This window comes from Lissotriton vulgaris, chromosome 5 (genome assembly GCF_964263255.1).
Source record: "Lissotriton vulgaris chromosome 5, aLisVul1.2, whole genome shotgun sequence".
NCBI classification, from domain to species: domain Eukaryota; kingdom Metazoa; phylum Chordata; class Amphibia; order Caudata; family Salamandridae; genus Lissotriton; species Lissotriton vulgaris.
In genome coordinates, this window is record NC_141693.1 from 497,291,605 (window position 1) to 497,310,248 (window position 18,644).

The following is an 18,644-nucleotide window of genomic DNA, read 5'->3' on the forward strand; positions in this document are numbered from 1 at the left end:
CCGCCCCCTTCCCTCACTATTGAGCACAATATTTCTCTAAAGTCAGCGGAACTACGAATTCCGATTTACTCACCCATTATCAGGAGAGACCTCAGTGCTGCATCTTTGAGCCCACTACAGATCCTGAAAAGTAATTTTAACTATGCTTACAGTAACTTGAATTTCCTTCCATAGGCTAAGATTGACTGGTTTCACTTGGAAATTTTTTTAAGTGTGGAGTTTTGGAACTCTAAAAAATTCCTCTAAAATCAGCCGAACTACGAATTCCGATTTACTCACCCGTTATCAGGAGAGACCTCAGTGCTGCATCTTTGAGCCCACTACAGATCCTGAAAAGTAATTCTAATCGTAGTTACAGTAACTTGAATTTCCTTCCATAGGCTAACATTGACTGGTTTCACTTGGAAATTTTTCTAAGTGTAGAGTTTTGGAACTTTAAAAAATTCCTCAAAAATCAGCTGAACTACGAATTCCGATTTACTCACCTGTTATCAGGAGAGACCTCAGTGCTGCATATTTCAGCTCACTACTATTCCTGAAAAGTAAATTTAACTGTACTTCCCAGTAACTTGAATTTCCTTCAATAGGATATCATTGCCTGCTATATAAAATACATATAAATTAAAAAAATATTAAATTAAAAAATATATATTACAATTTCAGTATTTAAATTTTTTTTTCAATTTATATTAAAAATATGGAATGTAATTTAAAAAATAAAATATCTAAAAATAAATACTTTAAAACAATGTAGTAAATTAGTATAACAAATATAACAATTAATACATTTTTAAATCATCATTTACCTTCACTGAAAAAACCATAGGTTTCAGCCACGTTATAGTTAGTAATTAGCATTTAAAAAACCTTTGAAATTCACTGAAAAAACCATAGGTTTCAGCCATGTTATAGTTAGGAATTAACATTTAAAAAACCATAGAAATTCACTGAAAAACCATAGGTTTCACACGTTATAGTTAGCTGGACATTTCACTCATACAAAACCATTGAAATTCCCCTGTTATAGTTAGTTCAGCTAAGTATAACTTGCGTGCCCGCAATGCGATGCTGATGACTTCACATATTACATCACTCATGACATGGTCAGTGACATCACACATGACATCACTGATGACATCTCAGATGACATCATCCTTGTGAAAGAGTGGCAGACCTCCTCTCCCCCTTTATATAACCTTTGATACACACATTCAAAAATAGAAACTAAAATTTTCAAAAAAATGGAGATACCAATACCAGTTACAACAACCTATTAGGTAATTTCAACATCTACATACACATCTGCTCATCCACCACCAGTTCTATTTAGTCACTCATACATGTACTCACTCCTCATATGTACTCATACACCTACACATCGTGTTACACAACAATACTCATCCATAGAGTTACTCACACACATACTCACACATGCAAATAAATTATCAAACATCCATTTACGTGCATATACAGCTATACACACACCACTACACTTACTTTTACGGAAATGTACACATACTTACTCTCTCAAACAATCAACTATAGAAACACATACTTATTTATACAGGAACTCTTCCAATATCTCACTCTCACATATACTTACTTATATACATCAATACTCACATATACTAGATTAAAACATATGTAGTTACTCATTAGATACTATTGAGACAGTCATTCAATCACTAACACACCCATACACACACTCATCCACCCATATAGTCCTGCACACATGCTGTGTTCAAAACATATAAAAACAGTGAGTCACTCATTCATGCATCTGTGCGCTAAGTAATACCCCTTACCAAGCCATACAGTCAGTCATTCTGATACTCAAAACACCAACTAATAACCCATATAGACATTCATGTACCTACTCACCAACCCATGCAGCCACTTATACACAAAGTGAGACAACGATAGAGATATCTAAATATTTAAACATTACTCTCTAATACATGTATTCACTAAGATATAATTAATAATTCAGTTATAAAATCAATTTTACAAAAACAACATCCATTTAGACACTTATTTACCCATTTATTCTTCTGTCGACCTTTAAATATACATATATAAAAAATATTTATTTTTCAGAAAGACACACATTCACTGGATGATGTCATCAGTGATGTCATCAGTGATGTCATTTGAGATGTCATCAGTGATGTCATCAGTGATGTCACGGACCATTTAATGAGTGATGTAATATGTGACGTCATCAGCAATGCATTGCAGGCGCGCAAGTTACAGTTAGCTGAACTAACTTTAACGGGGAATTTCAATGGATTTGTTTGAGTGAAATGTCCAGCTAACTATAATATGTATGAAACCTATGGTTTTTCAGTGAATATATAGATAGATAGATAGATAGATAGATAGATAGATAGATAGATAGATAGATAGATAGATAGATAGATAGATATCCAGTCAAAAAAGGTGCCCCTTATGGAAGAGCCACAACAGGTAGAGTACATTTCAATAATTTTATTCACGGGGGCTGCATGCAGGTTTTGACGAAGGCGTCATTGTAGATAAACTGCCAGACGGGTTTGGTATTGTTCTATTTATCTATTATGTATCTATGTATGTATGTATCTATCTATCTATCTACTATCTATCTATCTCTCTATATTCAGTTTATTGATTCAATAAAAGTTAATTTAAAAAACTGCATATTTCTTTTATTTTGTGGGGGAGGGGTATGACGGGCCACAATAAAAATAATGTTGAAATACTATAGTAAGGTATTCAAGACTAGGATTGAAAACTACTGAGTTCTAAGTAACAGATATAATAAAAATAACAGTGAAAAATTACTAAAATGGCGGTGGACGGAGTACGTAATCAACTTTTATCACCTCGGCACTACCTTTCAAATAAATATAGAAAAATATGATTATTACCAAAGTACAGCAGCAGATGACACACACGACCTGGAAAAATAAAGCGACAAATTTACTACCTGAAATACAGAAAGGTTTGCTTGTTGAACTTGAAGAAAAAGAAAAAAACGTGGGCTTCGAAACGAGGCTGCACATGCGTAGAGTACAACTGCTACACAAAAAAAAGGAAAGTTTTACATACTATCATAGAAATAAAGGGGCATATTATCAACAAAAGGCGATACATTCTCGTCGCTTTAATCGGCAGGAAACTGCCAATAAAGCGGCGATAATGGGCTTGATAATAGGCCCTTGTTAATTCCCATAGAAGCCTAAGTTCTGGTGTTAACATGGGCTTCTACGGAAAATAACAAGGCCGTATTATCAAGACCATTATCGCCGCTTTATCGGCAGTTTCCTGCCAATAAAAGCGGCGATAATGTATCGCCTTTTGTTGATAATATGGCCCATTGCTCTTTTTTTAGACCAGTAAACTTAGGTGCATATTATCAAGGACCGGTGTTAAAATTATCGCTGTTTTATTGGCAGGAAACTGCCGATAAAACGGTGATATAAGCTTGATAATACGGCCTTGATATTTCCCATAGAAGCCAATGTTAAAACCAGAACATAGGCTTCTATGGGAATTAACAAGGATGTATTATGAAGCCCACCCTCTCAACCTTAATAAAAAACCCCAGACAATGCAGGTACCCGGAGATGGAAGGTCATTTTACATATTACTGTCCTAGAAAGGTGGCGTTCCCTGTATCGTGTACGGGGAGAGAGAGAGAGACAGCTCAAAACATATTTCTTTTTAGAAAACACCTGAGGCGTGCCGCTCCCCGAGACTGTGGGGAGTAGGACCATAACCCCCCCGCATACTTCAAAATAAAACCAGAGGAGTGCCGTTCCCCAGTGCTCGGGGCACTTTAGAAGCCCATATTATGCTAAAAAATTGCCCCCGTATGAATAAAACAGACTTTATTTTGTGGGAGAGGGGTATGACGGTCCACAATAAAAATGATGTTGAAATACTATAGTAAGATATTCAAGACTAGCATTTAAAACTACTAAGTTCTAAGCAACAGATATAATCAAAATAACTGTAAACACTACTAAAATTGCTGTGGACGGAGTACGTAATCAACGTTTGGCGCCTCAGCACCACCTTTCAGATAAATATAGAAAAAATATGATTATTAATATATTACAAAAGTACAGCAGCGGATGACACACACGACCCGGGAAAAGAAAGCGACAAATTTACTACCTGAAATAACAAAAGGTTTGCTTGTTGAACTTGAAGAAAAAGAAAAAAACGTGTGCTTCGAAATGAGGCTGCGCATGCGTAGAGTACAACTGCTACACAAAAAAAAGGAAAGTTTTACATACTATCATAGAAATGAAGGAGCATATTATCAACAAAAGGTGATACATTATCGCCGATTTTATCGGCAGGAAACTGCTGATAAAGCAGTGATAATGGGCTTGATAATAGGCCCTTGTTAATTCCCATCGAAGCCTGTGTTCTGGTGTTAACATGGGCTTCTATGGGAAATAACAAGGCCGAATTATCAAGCCCATATATATAAAAGAAACAGTCCCAGAACTTCAACAATTCTCAATTCCCATCACCACAAAGTGGGCACAGACTCCAAGATGTTGAGGTGCAAAATATATTATTTATTATCTAATGTCCATGATGCGTTTCGGCCACCTCAAGTATATAGATTTATAATTTGCCTTGAAATGTATTAGTTTAATAATATTTTTAATTAGATATATGTAAATAAACATTTTTTTATATATGCGCATGTGTTTTATATTGGGAAATAATTATATTATGTATAAATATTTTTGAATTAATTATATTTAATGTTTATTATATTACTGCTACTTTTTGATCTATCTATATATATATATATATATATATATATATATATATATATATATATATATATATATATATATATATATATATATATATATATATATACATATAGATATATATACATATATATGATGCCTGCGGCACTTGGGAAGCAAGTTCGGTCATCTTGGATTTAGGGGAAGAAGTGGATTTTTTATCCAACGAAAGACTGCAGTCACTAAGGCCCCGGAACAAACAGCAGACAAAGGGGCAGCAGCAGCAGCAGCAGCAAAGCGTGCCAGGAACAACAGGAGACGGGGCCAGCGCCGGAAAAAGCACAAAAACGCCCAAAAAACCAAAGCGGCAATATTGGCGCAAAAACAAGTGAGTGACAACACTATAATCAACCTATCTTCCGTTGACCTTACCATGGCTGAAAAACAACTCTTAAGCCTTGGTCTTTCATACTGCCCAGCTACTGACTTCAACTATGCCAAGACTCGCATAGATGTTTACATGTACATAAGAAAATGGAAGCTCAAAAAATTCTTTGAAATTAAGGAAGGTCTGAATAACAAGACACCACAGGGAATTGGAGCTACTACCAATGTTCTTTCAAATGTGCCCATACTTCCGGCCAGTGACACTCGAACAGCACTTACAGTTTTGAATCTTTTGGGTAATGCGGCACTTACCAGCGATTTTGCATCCACACAGGATGAATTGAGAGCAGCCGACATTCCCCAAATTGGAGCTAACATCAGTCCTTTTAAACAAGCGTCTAAATTCAATCCTACCATGCCCAGAGACTCTATTGATGTATTTCAGGACGTGGTAGTCGAAGACCTTAAGCATTTGCATCATCGGATAAGGCACAAAAAGCGTTACAGAAGCAAACAGGAAACTGATTACCATGCTTTGGTTAAAAAATTGGGCAATGACCATAACATTATAGTAACCACGGCCGACAAGGGGGGTAATGTGGTCATCTGGCCCCAGGAAGACTACATCAAGGAAGCAAAGCGACAGCTCAGTGATGGTACTTGCTATTCCACTACCAACATGAGACACTTTGAATCTTCCAAAGAATCACTTAAAAAACTACTTTTTAAGTATAAAAGGGAAGGCATGATTTCATCACAAGAATTTGAGTTCCTCCATGTTGAGTTCCCTGTTTTGCCCAAACTTTATTTACTCCCTAAAATACACAAATTATTTAGACCAGTACCTGGCCGACCGATCATTTCGGCCATTGCAGGAGTGGCTGAACACGTCACAGAATACATTGATTATTTCCTGCAAGATCTGGTCCAGGATTTACCAACATATGTAAGAGACACAGGCGATTTTCTGGCTAAAATTCAGAATACCTAGTGGAATGATGGAATGCTCATGATTACTTTGGACATTGAATCGCTCTACACGAGCATAGAGCACATGTCGGGCATAAAAGCACTAGATTTTTTCCTCGGAAAAAGGCCCATGAATTGTTACCAACATAACAAAGTATTGATTGAGCTTACATTATGGTGTCTTAATAATAATTTCTTTCTTTTTGGGAGTGATTTGTATCTACAGAAGCATGGGGTCGCGATGGGGGCCTGTTTTTCTCCCAGCTACGCGTGCTTGCACGTGGGTTGGTGGGAGGAGCAGGTCCTCAGGCGGCAACACGCCCAAGCCTTTTCTGATCATGTTTTGCTTTGGCTTCGTTATATTGATGACGTTTTTTGTTATGGCAAGGTGACAGGAACAGCGCACAACTGTTCATTGATTCCATCAATACTAATAATGAAAACCTTAAATTCACTAGTTCCATCAGTGATTGTGAGGCGGAATTTTTGGATGTTAAAATCCTTATCCGCAATTGCCAGCTTACAACCAAGCTACATCGGAAAAGTACTGCTGGCAACAGTATCTTGCACGCTAGCAGTGCACATCCGAGCCATGTGGTAGACAATATTCCTCTGGGTGAACTCTTAAGAATTAAGAGAATCTGCAGTACAGACTCTGACTTGGAATCTTGCACCAATGAAGCATTAGCTAGGTTCCGTGCTAGGGGTTACCGTGAATCAGTGCTTACAGCAATGGAAAAAGCCAAGAGTAGATCTCGTGCTTCCCTGCTTGAGACTACCAGCACTGCTGATACATCTTGTACTTCGGATGACAGCACCACGAACCCCAGGTTCCTAACGCCATATAGCAGACAGGCCAGGCAAATAAAATCCATTTTGTCCAAAAGATGGCCAGTCCTTACTACAGACCCTGTAAAAAACCACATCTGGCAGAAGCTCCTATTGTCACCTTTAGGAAAGGTCCCTCACTCAGGTCTCACATTTGCCATGAATTTCCTGAACTTAGAAAAAAGCAGGAATGGATGAAAACAAGATTAGGTTTTATACGCTGCACCTCATGCAGGGCTTGTAAATTTGGCAAAAGTACTAGGCAATACTACACGCCGTTCAGTCCAGACCCAATTCAGATCAGGGGTCAATACAACTGTAAAACTGAGTTTGCCATTTATGTTTTAACTTGCACATGTGCACTTAGGTATGTCGGTAGCACACGACAACCTGTACACGTTAGGATCCTCCAGCATTTACGTGCCATCGTTAACAACGACCCAGCCTATCCTGTTGCTAGGCACTTCAAGGCAATACACAATAATAATCTGGAGTGCCTATCTTATTTTGTTATCTCTGCAATTGAAAAGCCCAGAAGGGGCGGAGATAGGGTCAGGATGCTGAGAAGAATGGAATCTCATTTCATTCTTGAGCTAGACAGTAGATCTCCTAATAGCCTGAATAACACGGAGGATCTACATGTGTTCTTGTAAATCAAGCCTTGCTTTGTCCACTTCGTTCTGTATTACTTTGGGTAGTAGGGTTCGTTTGGCTGCCGCCCTCCCCCATGTGATTAATATTATGTCTCCTTGTTGGGTTTTTGCACGTATCATTTGTACATATGGTTTCACGGTGATTCACTATGGTTGTATTTGTATCAATTTTTGGGTACACTTATCATTTGAGGACATAGACAATATGCTTTTTCTGTATTTCCTGATTAATTGCTTTCTCAACAATCTGATTAATGACAATGATATCCCCTTGATTTTTATACCAAATAGCCCTGGCCTTCTAACTATGCTGCTACAGTCGTATGTTTACATATTGCGCTGATTTGCACTTTGATAGATATAGATGCAACATTATAATGTTTACATTGAAGCTTATTTTGCACAAAATCAATAGTATTACTGCTGATTTTTTACTGCATCTATTACAACATTAACAACTTTTTATACGATGCACTTTGCACTTTATTACGCATTTTTTGCACTATCAATACCTAATGCAGGCGAGGGCCTTGTATATTTTATATACAAAAATTTTTTTGGGGTATATGCATTTTAAGCCGCTCAAAAGCTTCTCTTACATTTTTTAACTTTTATATCATGGGTTTCAATATTGTCAATTGAAAACGTGGATTTAAACCAGTTTATGAACTTTATTTCCGACTGTTGTTATTTCAAAATGTTTGGAAAACAGACTACGCCATGCATTGCAAGTAGTTTGTCCTCGCTTTCTATTACCACGAGGTGTATGATGAAAAAAAGAAAAAAATGCACTTTTTCACTGTTTAGCAGTTAGTATTTAAAACGTAAGCATTTCCAACTCTGATTGTCTGTGAGCAAGGGCGGAAGCCCGAAACGCGTCAGATTGCTTGGTTCAGCTTATAAATAAAATCTGTGCTTTAAATGATTACTGGATCCGCGTGATTTCCTGGGTCGCTGTGGTCGGAGCCTAGGAGGTTGCACTTGTTTGATATATATATATATATATATATACATATATATATATATAAAACAATTTTTTTGACAATGATATTAGTGACAACAATATTTTTTTCACCTTTTTTTAGCATTACATCATAAGTATAGGATAACAATATTTTTGGGTTAGGTATTTTTTACACAATATTTGTGGTCCACAATATTTCTGGTTTTGATATTTTGTCAGAGAACCTTACCACTTCAAAGAGCTAAAAGGAAATATTATTTTATGGAAAGCAATGCACAGCAGTACTTTATGATTGGTTACTGTGAATATTACTGAGCATGAAATGCTGCTATAACTAAACTGCATTACATAGTTATTACTTTATGTGAGGAGCAATGCTGCAAGAATGTCTGGTGTACAATCATTCATATTGTCGTGTTGGCCCTGATTATGAGTCACACTCAAGATGGTGCTGTGGTGGTGGTCCAGCTACCGCCGCACCGGGGGTCTGACTGCCTTAATAGGACTTTGGCGGTTAGACCGCCATTGCACTGCCGTAACCGACAGGAACCACATTTCCCAGTGGGTCCCTTGGCAATCTGAGGGATGCTTACCCTGAGGCACCACCAATCATATTATGACTTTCCTCACCGCCAGCAGTTTCATGGAGGTTCTTCCTCTATGTAACTGCTGCTGATGAGTAAAGGGCCCCTTCTTACCCCTGTGCATGGGTGTTCATGTAGGGGGCACATGTTGTGTCCCCCCTATAGATTTGCACCCCCAGTTCCTGCACAGGAAGGAACGGATGACATGGTGCACTCCTTTCTGATCAGGAACATGCAGTGGTGGTCCTGTGTCAGTGCTGTTTAAGGCTCACAATCAGCCTTTAAACAGCACTGCCATGGGACCGCCACACCGCCCACCCACCAGACCATAAAATTATTTGTAATCTGGCAGGTTGGAAGCAGTGAGTTTTGGCGGTCCTCGAGCGGAGTAGAGCGTTGTTGTGCCATCTGCTCCAGCGCCGCCGAAACTTGTAATCAGGCCCTCATTTAGATGAAGTTGAGAAAGTTACTAAAATTTGCTGGAAAGAGATTGTATCGATAACATTCTAACTAGCCATGTATATATTTTATTATCCATTTTCTTGGGTAGACCTTGAATATTGGGCCACATATATCTTGCATATTTAACTGTTTTCCTAAGACTTACGCCAACAGTGTAGCAGTCTTGGTTTGAGCAGAAAATTGTTATGTATACTGTGAAAACGGGTGTTGTCAGGATGCCCTATGTTAGCAATATTCACTGTGGGTGGTATACAGAAACTGGATATGTGTACCATTTTGCCATAATCCTTTTGCACATTCAAACATACACCACATTCTTGTCAATAATTGGCATTCAAAAGTAATGAGGAAAAGCTATGAAAGATTATTTAAACTCACAAACTGATGGTGGAAATTGGAATCTTGTGATCAAAAGCATCACAAAAGCTTGAATAGTTGTACAGAAATAATCCTAGTATAGCATAAGTAAAACCGATATTTTTGTGAAATATATAGGTAGTCAGATTCCCAAACTAACAATTTTCATTTCCTTTAAAACTTCTAATTTCAGGTAAAATCTTTACAAATGTATTGTGACACAGTTTTGGAGTTAATTAAAAAATGTCTATGAAAAATTACTTTGTAAATTGTCTTTTTCCCAGGATCGCGCACAGAATCCAAATGAAAGAAGAACAAGTACAGCCACTCTCACAGTTGATGTGCTTGATGGTGATGATCTTGGACCAATGTTCCTACCTTGTGTGCTTGTGAATAACACTCGCGACTGTCGACCTCTTACCTACAGTGCCATTATACCTGAACTCAGTGTCCCTGTAAGTGTTCTCCTGATACATATATATATATGTATTTAGCCGTACTATATGTTTTCATCCTAATTTTTCTCCCAACCCGTTTTTTCTAAAACAATTTGCATGCTGTATAAAGGTTATTGATGAAAGTGGTGATTGCATATGCACAATGGATGTCCAACATATGTATATAGTTAAATAACTATAGAACGTGAAGCATTAAACATATTTAAGCACTATGGGAATATCATAGGACACTGTCTACTGATGTATATAAAGCCAAAACAACCTAAAAATAAAGTATTATTTAGAGCATGGATTATACAAATATAGACATGCATGTTGCACCTAATTATTACATACATTTCAAGTGATTACAATGAGTGGAAGATGTTTATCTCTTAAACATATAAATGCCAGTAATCTTTAGAAATGGAGCTTAACATTATAATTTTCAGCTCAATTAATTGTTTTTTTCCAACTCATTCTCCAGTCAGTAATCAAGAGAAATCAAAACCCAAATAATATCTGATGCATGATATTGATTTTCCTCTGTTTAGCTATTAAAAACAGTTAACAGAGGCTCAGTAACCAGGACAAAATATCTGTACACATGAATTTTCAATACCAGAGGGATCAGTGATTCTGATGTGCAAGGATTTCACCTGTTTAAAATCTCTAAAGACTGTAATGAGAAATAATTGCATACATTGATATTTCAAAACGGATTCCTGCGAGTTTCCCTCACCCTTTCTACTCATTTGATCCATGAACGATTTTGGAAACATTTACCTGTGAAAATGTATAGGGTAAAGTATTGACAGTGTGTTTTCCTATTTAATTTGTAATCTTAGATGCTGCCAGTAATTCCAGATACCAGCAGCTTGGTGTGCTAGGGGGCACTTGTAATGAGGCCCTTCCCCAAAAGAGTGGATAATGTCTTGTTTTGCTTGATGAGTCTTACTTAAATCATGTCTTGTTTTGCTTAATGAGTCTTACTTAAATCATAATGGTTTTGCTTAGCACATGGGCAATCTCTTTTCATTGCAGTGGTTGTTGATCCTTTGCAGTTGTAAGTAGTTGCACTGGTAGGGCAATGTTAGGGGGTTATGACTGCTAGCCATATTTCTGCACAATGAAGAAAATCTTTGCTGGCTGATGAGGCAGCATATTTTTCAGGATTTGTAGTACTGTTTGAATGGTTGGATAGCAAAGTTGGGTCCTGGATGCTAAAAATCTACTAGCATTGAACTGTGAATAATTAGAATATATCCTTTTTATGATTATGAAATGCTTTGGATATACAATGAAAAAGGCATGAAATCATAAAATGCTTTTTGTTACAGCACTTCATTGAACAATAGCCCAGAAAACAAATCATAATGGTAATTGAACACAATTGTGCAATACATTACAGACCAAAACCTAAAATCTTCATTACAAATTCTCCTGCTATTGAGAGGTGTTTTTGTTTTGTATTATACTTTATTGAGATCCCAACAAACGTAATGATGTTTTATCATGCAAACTGAATTTGGATATCTCCACGTAGAATTACAACACCAGTTCTTCTTTCACTCTACCAAACGTGAGAGACCTTTTATGACATCAAAAACCTCCAAGCATTAAGACAAGGTAGCAGTCTCACCCATTCCCTTGTTCTGCGGTTGAAGGTAATATATCAGATAGGTGGTATGAATAGTAAATACTCTGAGACATTTCATACGGACACCCTAATTAGTATGCTAAGTAGGTTTGCCGGCCTTGTGTTAAGTCAATGCTGTCACCTCCAGCTGCTTCAACACCATCTGCATCTGCCGCAAGACCTTCAAGTGGATCCCCCCTGAGTCAAGGAAGACCCTCACCCAATCATTCATCACCAGCAGACTGAACTATGCAAACACACTCTATTCCAGTATCAACAAGTCCCTACTTCGCAAACTCCAGACAACACAGAACACCGCCGCCAGACTCGTCCATAGCATCCGTCGACTTGAACTCATCAGCCAGCACCTACAAAGTCTCCACTGGCTCTCCGTGGAGAAAAGAGTCACTTTAAAAAACCCTCACACATGCCTACAAATGACTACACAACAACTGACTCAAATACCTCAACCACAGAATCAACTTCCATGTACCCAAAAGAAACCTCCACTCTTCCAACCTCGCACTGGCCGAAATCCCGCACATCCACAGAGCCAGAGCAGGTGGAGGATCCTTCTCCCACACTGCAGCCAAGACCTGGAATGAGCGACCGGCAAACATCAGATGTGCTCCCTCCCTGAACACCTTCAGGAAGACTCTCAAGACCTGGCTCTTTGGCTAACAGATCACCCCCCAGCAGCTTGAGACCCTCTTGAGTGAGTAGCGCGCTTACATTTCCCTGATTGATTGAATAATTATGTGACAGACATTTCACTATCTGCACTGCAAATCTTAATTAAACAATGCTGCAGTTGTAGGTAGCAAAAGGCCTGTTGGCAAAGTGGGAAGGACAGGGGTGGCATGGGGTAGCACCCCTATAAAAAACAGCAATCACCGTAGGGCAAACACCAACAACTAGAGAGGGTCGGTGTTTGTCCTGCAGTGCAATGTTGAAAAATCTGCGAAATCTCAATAAACCCACAAAGTAGAATATATTTTCAAGGTCAATAAAAATTGTAGACAGCAAGGACAATGTAAATATTATGTAAGAACACTTGTCCATGGCTTGTCATGAATCATTAGGTAGGGAAGAGATTGATTTCCTATGATTTCCTATGAGAGAGGCATTATTGTACAAATGCACATTAACTGAAACAGAGTGGGTACCAACTGTTATAGTTTTCCTTAATACTATGAAAAGCTTTTGAATTGGTAAAACTCAGAGCTCTTGTTGTCTATTTTACTCCCTGTTAACTAAGTTAATTTGGGATTAATATAGTCATCTCTTCACTCAATTGTTTGCCAATTCAGATTCTTACTTATTGTTTCAATTTAGGAAAATTCTATACAAGAAGGCCATATTTCTAAGTGGGATGTAAAATTAAACTAAATGTGGACAACATCGTGTTGTTCTTAAATGTTTAGGCAAATTAAGTTGAACATCTAAAGCTCTTTCTGAATTAATTACTCAAATTCTGAACCATAACCATGAATGTTACCCAAAATGAAACATGTTTTGCAACCATTGTGTGTGGTTTAACTATTTTCTACTTTAGAATGATTCAATTTACCAGTCCCTGTGTGCATAACAAATAATACTCACTTCTGAGGCCCTCAATAAAACATATCTGGTGTCTCTGGATATGGAATTACCAGGACTGGAAACACCAGTTCCACTTTTACAGCATGCAGATCCACAACTGGCAAAACTGCAGATGAAGATTGAAAAGGCTGTAGGTTCATTATATGGTATGGTATAATAGGGAATTTATATGCGCATAGCTACTCCCAAGAGTAACTCGGTTTAAACACAGAGAGGTCGTGTGGGTTGCTGTTAGATTTGCACAAAGAGCCAAGTTTTATGTCTCTTCCTGAACAGCAATGAGTTATCAACCGAGTATAGCTCTATCAGGAGCTGCCCAGCCCTAAAGGCCCACTCAAGCTCCAAAGGAGGGCTGACAATGCTCCAACAAGTGAGGCCAGACAACCTTGTTCCCCTTATCTCTTTACAACCAGTCACCAACCTATGATTAGGTAAACCTTACAAACTTGTTTGTAGAATGAATGAATACGTTTTACAACTTTAGTACATGAAATAAAAGTATTAATGCTTTTTCCAACTAAGGTAACAGATTAGCAGCAGGATTCCATAAGAAGACCATTCGGTATTATTTGATTGCTTTTCATGGAATACTGTTGTTTGTTAAAAACATTCTCAATGTCATAATTAAGAAAATATATTAGATCCAAGGAAGTTCCCTAAAAAATGCAGTTTTTCTGGAAGATGGGTGCCATATGTGTTGAGAACTACATATATCACGGTTATGAAATGAAAAAAAATCAATTGACGTATTCAGTAACCATCTATTAATCAGCTTAGTGGTTATATAATTATTTTGAGTTCAGACATAGCCAGAATACCAGATAGGACTGTATAACATTCTCTTTCATTTCATTGGTGGCAGACATTTCATCATACATCAAGTTATCATTTATCACAACCAATTCCAATTTGTCAGTAAAATGATTTTAATATATTTAGTACATTTTACATCACATAATATATTTCAACTTATTATTTCAAGTATTCAGAGGTTCAATTTTCATAGGACCAAATCAATTTCTTACTCTTAAAGGGTGGATGCACCTCCTTCCACTCGCACAATGACAAACGCACATTATGTATTAAAATATGATTGTTCATTATTGTAGTGTCAATTAGCTCCCCAACAAGAACTGCTACATAAGTCTGCAGATAGACTAGTTTATTTGTAACATGCCATACAACTAAAAAGTTGAGTCAGTTTCTATAATACAAAATTGGTAGTGACAAATGGTAGCCCCCTTTAAAGAACCTTTAAAGAAACATCAAGTTCAGTCTCAGTTCACATTTTGATAAAAACAAAACAATGGGTCTTACCTCCAACTGTTCAATTCTGGTGTCTTTTCTCAGAGTAGTTTTCTACCTATTGTGTCCTTTCATATTTCCTCTTCTCCATTCCTATTCACTTCCATTTGTGTTGTGCTTTTCTGCTGAATTGAAAAACTTAACTTTGCATCAACATCTTGTCATTAGGACAAAGCCAAATTTAAGGGATGGTTGCATGATCACAATTGTCCCTGTGCTCAGTCATTGTATCTGATGTGCTGGCAGTGCCAGATTTCTTAATTATGGGTTGTTAACTCAGATTCTCTCTTCAGTTGTGACATGACGGATTATTCAGTATGTGGTTACTTATAAATAATTTAAAAGGCAAGTGTATTCCAACCAACTCTGTACTTTAAATGTATTGATTTTCCCAACGGGTTAAACATTTCACAAAGTAAGTGTCTATCACTCAAAGTTGAGCAACCCTTTAACCAAAATAACTGCTCTGAACAGTTACATGCTAGTCTAAATACTATTCCTTCATGTCAAGCTGGTAACTATTCACATAATTATTTACCAACACTATACAGATAATCATCTCCAGTTTTCCCACAGACTTTCCTTTTGTGCATATTATCTGAGGCAGGTATTTTGGTTGATGTGTCTGATGTGAGGCAAAGGCCACACACATACAGCTTGGATACAGAGCCCATGCCCTTCTATAGCTGCCTGAACATATTATGTGCAACTGTGCAACAAAGATAACATTTGCAAGGAGGAAAGAGTTTGAAAAATGGCATTCAGTAGAAGGGCCTGAGCACATGATGCTCCCAAAAGTTAAATATTTCAAAGATTGTGTCTTAGCATCAAGAAGCCTACATTTCATGGTACACTACTTATACTAAAAATAATAATTATCTGAATTTAGTTGAAGTATTGAAAGCAGACCTGTAGCCCACATCACTGTTCAAAAATATGTTTTTCCTACAGCCAGTTGGCTTGCTGCCCATGCCATACTTTTCATTATTCAAGTAGAAATACACAATATATAAGGTACCAAGGGCCCGATGTAGGTAATTTTATTTTACCACTTCTTAAATACCGAATGATAACGAATCGGTATTTAAGAAGTGGTAAAATAAAATACAGGCATGTGTGCCATGTGGCACACAGACATGCCCTAAGGGCATGTCTGTCAGTCACATGGCATAGGTGTGCATGCACACATGTGCATGCACACCTGGATTCGGTATTTTACCACCCAATTGGATTGGGTGGTAAAATACCGAATCTGAAAGGCCTGTAGCACTGGAATCAGTGCTACCTACATCAGGAATTTTCCGAATCGGTAAAATTACCGATTCGGTATTTTACAGAATCGGTAAATTTACCTAATCGGTAAATTTACCGATTCTGTAAAATATAGCCCCCTACATCTCAATCACCAAATACCGGTCGGTAACGGCCGAATTCGCCCGTTACCGACCGGTATTTGGTGACCTACATCAGGCCCCAGATGCTATACTCCATTAATTTCCCATGAGCCCTTGAGGTAGGACAGAAATGTTAGTGGTGTTCTCCAATGTGAGACCTATGGCCACAAAGAAATATCATGTACACAAAGAATATGTCTAAGGAGCTTCCACCTCAGTAGCGATGTGGTAAACCACACTGCACCCATGAGAAGACAGATTTTAGAATAGGTAGTTTAGAATTGGAACATTGCTACTTGATGGAGAGAGTGCCATTGATATACTATTAATCTAATGCAGTCCCACACCCTGTTCCTTTATTACCTGAATAGAAAAAATGATACGCAGGGGCTGTTTCTTCAACTGCCTGCAAAAATGTTATGATATTTTAGCTGGTTCTCCTTGTCACTATGAGACCTGGATAACCTGAAAGGTCAGAGGTTAGTTCAACTCATTATAGACTTTAACAAGGCTTTCAAGATTCAGCACTTTGCTGCTAAAGAGTTTGTACCAGTGTTAACACCTGTTACTCATTATGTTTCAACAATAGATGCAGCAGTAAGCATCCTTTAAAACGAATAAAAGAATAGGCATGAACAACAGACCACCTTCACACAGCTCTAAATCATGATTTAGTGAACATACAGACATGGCTCATTTTACACCCTCATAATTCTGCTCCATCGGCACTCTATAAAACATTGTATTAAATCTTATGCAAGGGGTGGGAAGTGTGCAAATCAAGGTGTGGTTTTGCCTTGTATGTTTGTGCAAATGCCAACATATCAGATCTTGAGCATTAAGAAACCTCTCTCTGGGTATGTTCAGCGCTTTACATTAGCCACAGGCTTGGGGTTAGTTCTTTTCAAAGGTCGAAAGGAAGATATAAACCCCTGCTTTTATGTTTGGTGACTTTCTAAAGATGGTAGATCAATGCCAGTTCTTAGTCATATGTGTATGGGTATACATTTGCAACTTTTCATTGTGAATCTGGCTTTTAGTGTTTAGATAAGTCTACAAGGCAGAAGTACAATGCTTTTCCAACTGACTATCACAGGACCAAAATTTCTAAGGCTATGCACTAAGGTGCAGAGATGCATTTCCGGTGTCAAAATGTGAGCTCATAATACAATGGGGTGTGTGGTCAATTGGTGTGTTATGTTATGCTATGTTACTTGTAGTTTTGTAGCATGCTATCATCTGGTATTTTGGTGCCCTAGCTTGAGTGTGAGGCTGACTTTCGGAGCACTTACTGCAACAGCAGGGTCTTCAGCTTCTCGCACAAATGTTACAGTCTAGAAATTGGTGAGGAGCCAAAACTAGCACATAATATCACACTTCATAGAACTCTGTATTTGATATATGAGGTTGGAGCAACAGAGCAAGCGTACCCACAAGTTGCCTGCAAACGCTGACAGCAGCAATGTGTTTATCTGCTTAAATTGTGTGGAGCTTTCCAGAAGGATCCTAATTTAAGACCCCTGCAAACTATCTGAATTGAAATTATGAGACTTGTAATTGTATGTAGAAAAACTAATTTACCATGCCTACAATAACATAAAGGTGATTGGATTCACACGCAATCACCTACATGCTAAGTTCCTGGCACATTCTGTGTCATTCTAGGACGACTAATGATATCTGTTCACAATCTGTTTCAACACTACAGTCAGTACCAACATTAAATCATGGTGCCCACCACTGCACTATGGCTGAATTTGATGCAAACTTCTGTTCTACAGATTTTTTTTTAAAAGCACACTTCTCTGGCAGCTGGTAGTCTTTTTTGGGAAATATCTCCTGGGCGCTTGTTTTTTCTGATGGAGATATTCAGAATTCAAAGTTTATTGAGCTGCTTCTTCCAACTTTAAGTGTTGGTCTAATCTCTATAAAAAACATAGGAGGAACCTAAGGGCACCCTCAAGACGTTAATATACGCATTATGTATTAATTGAATCTGTTTATATAGTGGGAACCAAGCCGCTTGGCATAGCATTTTAGACATAACAGATAACAAGGAGCTGTAACCTTGGTTCTTGATTATGAACAGGAACAGTAATAATAATTCGGCATATGTCAGTGTCAAGTCAAAACCACTTTAATCGATTAATTAAAACCATAAAAGGTACATAGCAATCACACAATTCGTACATTACACTTCAAATTAATATCGTTAAAACAGTTGCATACCATAAAAATAGGGCTTTTAATTTTTAAAATTCAGGGAGTATAGTACAATACAGAATAAAAACAATTGCATTGCATAGAGC

At 37.7% G+C, this 18,644-nt stretch overlaps 1 protein-coding gene across 1 annotated transcript in view; it reads left to right on the forward strand.

Moving 5' to 3' along the window:
• PCDH15 (protocadherin related 15) overlaps nt 1–18,644 on the forward strand; it is a 2,701,201-nt gene that overhangs the window by 928,179 nt on the left and 1,754,378 nt on the right. The window contains exon 8 of the mRNA XM_086921939.1: nt 10,243–10,413. Within this exon, the coding sequence (XP_086778065.1) occupies nt 10,243–10,413 (171 nt within the window). The remainder of the gene's footprint in view (nt 1–10,242; nt 10,414–18,644) is intronic.